We start from the raw sequence: 3543 nt of genomic DNA, 5'->3' as shown, positions 1-3543 counted from the left end.
TTAAAATGGAAATTTTCGGAGAGTAAGCCATTGATCCCCTGGAAAGCAGTTTAGAGGAGGCCTCTGGCTTTCAGGGACTAATGTCGGCTTTGCAGTCATAGAGGAAATATTTGGATAATCGGTCGGGCAGATGACGGCGATAAACTCTCTTCTTGATTTTTTTTTTTCCTTCTTCCCCTTAATGGTTTTTGGAGCGTCGGCGCTCGGCGACACTTAAAGGCTCATTCCACCCCTCGCCGGCAAACGTATCCTTTCAAAGCCGCAGGACGCACAGTAGTTAACCCTTCATGATCGGTCTCGTTCTAATATTTTATACAGGCTCTTGAAGTGTCCCGAGTCCCAACATTGTTGGATTTAACCGATGAAAGATGGGAGAGAGCGCGTCAGAGTGTCAGAGACTGTCACCTCGTAGAGATTCTCTGACCGGATGGACCAATCACAATACATTTCCCAATTCAGTGGTGAAAAAGGGGAAGATTCCTTCACGGTGGCGACCAATCAGCTTCTCTCTTTCATTTTCAAAATTTAAACCGAAGAGAGAAGCTGATTGGTCGCCGTGGGCGACGGCTCCAGATTCTGTCTGCTCCGGTTGCGATAAATTCCCCCCCAACGTGCGTCTACATGGACGCAGGCACCCCCTGAATGGCAACAAACAAAAAATCTGACCACTATCTCCATGTCACCCTGTGGATACTTCAAGAGCTTGCGCAGGCATAACGCAACAAAATGGACGATGGACATTATCACACAACTGATTATTATTATTATACAGGATTTATATAGCGCCGATAGTTTGCACAGCGCTGATAAATGAATGACATTCCTTGTCTTGAGTGTTTTGTTGCACTGAGCTTTGAACGATAAAACACCTATGCGTGAAAGGGAACTTAGGGTTTCATTCCTGGTTACTTTGCTGTTACTGATGTTCATAACTAGTAAATAAAGAAACTGCGTTACAATATCCGAAGTGCAATTATCTCTCTTTTGTTGTATAGGAATGCTCAGGGACGAGCATTCAATTCTTTATCAGCCACCACTAACGACTATCAGTCTGGAGTCCCCAAGAGACAGCGGTCGGGGGTGGCCGGTCCAGCATGCCAGTGTCTATCCAGAATCCCAATATCAGTTTCGGAGGGAGAGACCCTTTAAGGAAGCCGGAGATGCCGTTGTTTTACTTAGTTCCCCATCAAGGAAGAACAGATCGACTTAAAGAAAGAGAAGCCCCAAAATCTCACACGCACGCCATCCATTCCCCGCACATCCATATTCATCGCATCCCAAATTTGCATCACACTGAGGACCGTCTTTCCCGCATTCAGTGACGGACTCCCACCCCCACCCTCCTCCTTCCCTCAGCCCACCTACCGTCCTCCTTGTCTAGGACCATCATCTCAGGATCGGCTCGCTGGGTCCCTGCTCCGTCTCCAAATCCGACCAGTCCCTGTGACGAGCCCCCACGTCGTAGCCCAGGAGAAAGTCCGCCAGCAGCCACAACTGCCTATGTGAGACGACCCCGCTTGTCCAGCTTCCCACCTCCGGAGCCCCGATCACATCCCGGAGCCCGAAAAAAGCAGCACAAAAGGCAATCCGGCTCACTTGGTTGGCATGGAGGCGGCACACACCGGCGACCGATCAGGGCAGCACCGTCGGCTCTCCCCTTCCGAGACCGTTCGATCGGCGCGGCATAATCTGCCTCAATGGAACGTTTTTTGGAGATTACTGGCGCTGCCTCTCCTCCGCCAGTTCATCAGCTTTGTACTGCTGCTACTGAATACATTCCAGGATCAGCTGCTTTATTCTTGTGACAAGGCTTCCTGGGGAACGAAAGGCAGCGCCGGCCTCCGAGCGCCACCTACAGGACGCAGCTCGCTACCACCACCAGCACCACAGCGGTCAACCTGCAAGTTCCGCCGTTCCTGCGGCCAGCTGATGATAAATGGAAAAAAAAAGGAGGACCTGTACGGGCTCTAAAAATAATCAGCTTTGGTTTTTTTTGTTTGATGGTCAAAATTTTCCAGAAAAATTTGGAAAATTTTGCCAAATTTTGCAATTTGCGGAAATGGATTGGAATTTTGGTAAAAATGTTGAGAATTTTGCCAAATTTCGCAAATTGCCAAAACGATTTGGAGTCAATAGGGAAGGAGAAATAAGGGGGGTTTCAGGGTGCAGTAGACCTTGAATGTCTCCTGAGGGTTATGGAAAGCTCCTTTCACCCACCCCAGACCTGTTCTTGTGGACCTTCAATATTTTACAGAAAGAAAAAAACAGACGATTAAAAAATGTAAAGCAATAATAGACAGAAAATAGTCAAATACACACAAATGGGAGGAAAAATGTATACCGAGAACACCAAGGACGCATTTCATCTCCCCTCTTTGATAAGACTGAGCTGCCAATACGCTCTAACCTGCCAAAAATCAAATGCAACACACCACTGCCCACTGCCATGCACCGCGGACTAATAATAATAATAACACAAGTGTCACCAGATCACAAGAGTCTAAATTGGGCCCTGGACTAAAAAAAACTAAAATGCCCGAAATATAACCTTCACACCCCCAACCCCTTCCCCCTCCCCCCCAAAAAAATCTCCCTTTAAAAGATACATTTTTTTGCATACAATTCAACCAGCAAAACTGAGAATTGTCATTTTGGTCAAATTTGCTAAAAGCTACAAAACCAATTTTACCAAAATTGATCTCCACACACTGAACCACCTACACACTCCCAATCCCGAATCGCAGGCAGGAAGAAGCATTTCCTCAGTCTCCCCTCCCGCAGTGATCAATCTGCTGCAGACAGGATGAAGCATGTCCTCAGTCTCCCATCCCCCACTGAACTGTGTACTGCAGGCAGGAGGAAGCATTTCCTCAGTCTCCCCTCCCCCAGTGATCAATCTGCTGCAGGCAGGAGGAAGCATTTCCTCAGTCTCCCCTCCCCCAGTGATCAATCTGCTGCAGGCAGGAGGAAGCATTTCCTCAGTCTCCCCTCCCCCCAGTGATCAATATTGTAACTTTGTATCCAGTCACAGGGTGAGAGGCTGCAGCAGGGGGCTTATCTGTGTCAGCCATTTCTGAGCACAACCAAGAACTGAACAGGGCACCAGGATTTGGATGATTGTGTCATCTCTGAGCCGCCATCTTAGTCCAGCAAGTAGATGGTGACCCTTGGGTGATGCCTGAACAAAGATGGCGCCGTCCTTCTGGAGAGAGAAGTAGATGAAGGCATCGTCAGGGGGAGTCATGTGATCTCTGCGAGAGGTAATACAAATCTAGAAGGGTCACGCTGACATCACTAAGCATGCTGCACTGAAAATGAGGGCCGGCATCTTATGGCGAGTCCAATTTAATAATTAACCCCCTAACACTAAATTCATTTTTTAATTAATTTCTATCGACCTGCCGATATCTGGTGCCTGATTGGTGGGTGTACAAGGTGCACATAGTTGATGCGGGTGGCGGGTAGCGGATTACACGTTGATAAAATGTAGCGATTGTGTCGATTTGGATATTTTGCCGTTTGATTGGCCGTCTCCTTCTCTTA

General features: G+C 47.9%; 1 protein-coding gene across 2 annotated transcripts in view; it reads right to left on the bottom strand.

The window, feature by feature from the left end:
* LMO1 (LIM domain only 1) overlaps positions 1 to 3543 on the bottom strand; it is an 83462-nt gene that overhangs the window by 65059 nt on the left and 14860 nt on the right. The window contains exon 1 of one of the 2 annotated variants that reach the window (XM_018573717.1): positions 1366 to 1709. The exons of the other annotated variant lie outside the window; for it this stretch is intronic. Coding sequence (XP_018429219.1) covers positions 1366 to 1390 — 25 coding nt within the window. The 5' untranslated portion in view covers positions 1391 to 1709. Of the gene's footprint in view, positions 1 to 1365; positions 1710 to 3543 lie in introns of those variants that run through there. 2 annotated transcript variants of the gene reach the window in all.

Source organism: Nanorana parkeri, unplaced genomic scaffold, assembly GCF_000935625.1.
Source record: "Nanorana parkeri isolate BGI_ZX_2015 unplaced genomic scaffold, ASM93562v1 scaffold2504, whole genome shotgun sequence".
NCBI lineage: Eukaryota > Metazoa > Chordata > Amphibia > Anura > Dicroglossidae > Nanorana > Nanorana parkeri.
The sequence above is the reverse complement of the archived record's forward strand: the minus strand, read 5'-3'. Positions and strand labels throughout refer to the sequence as shown.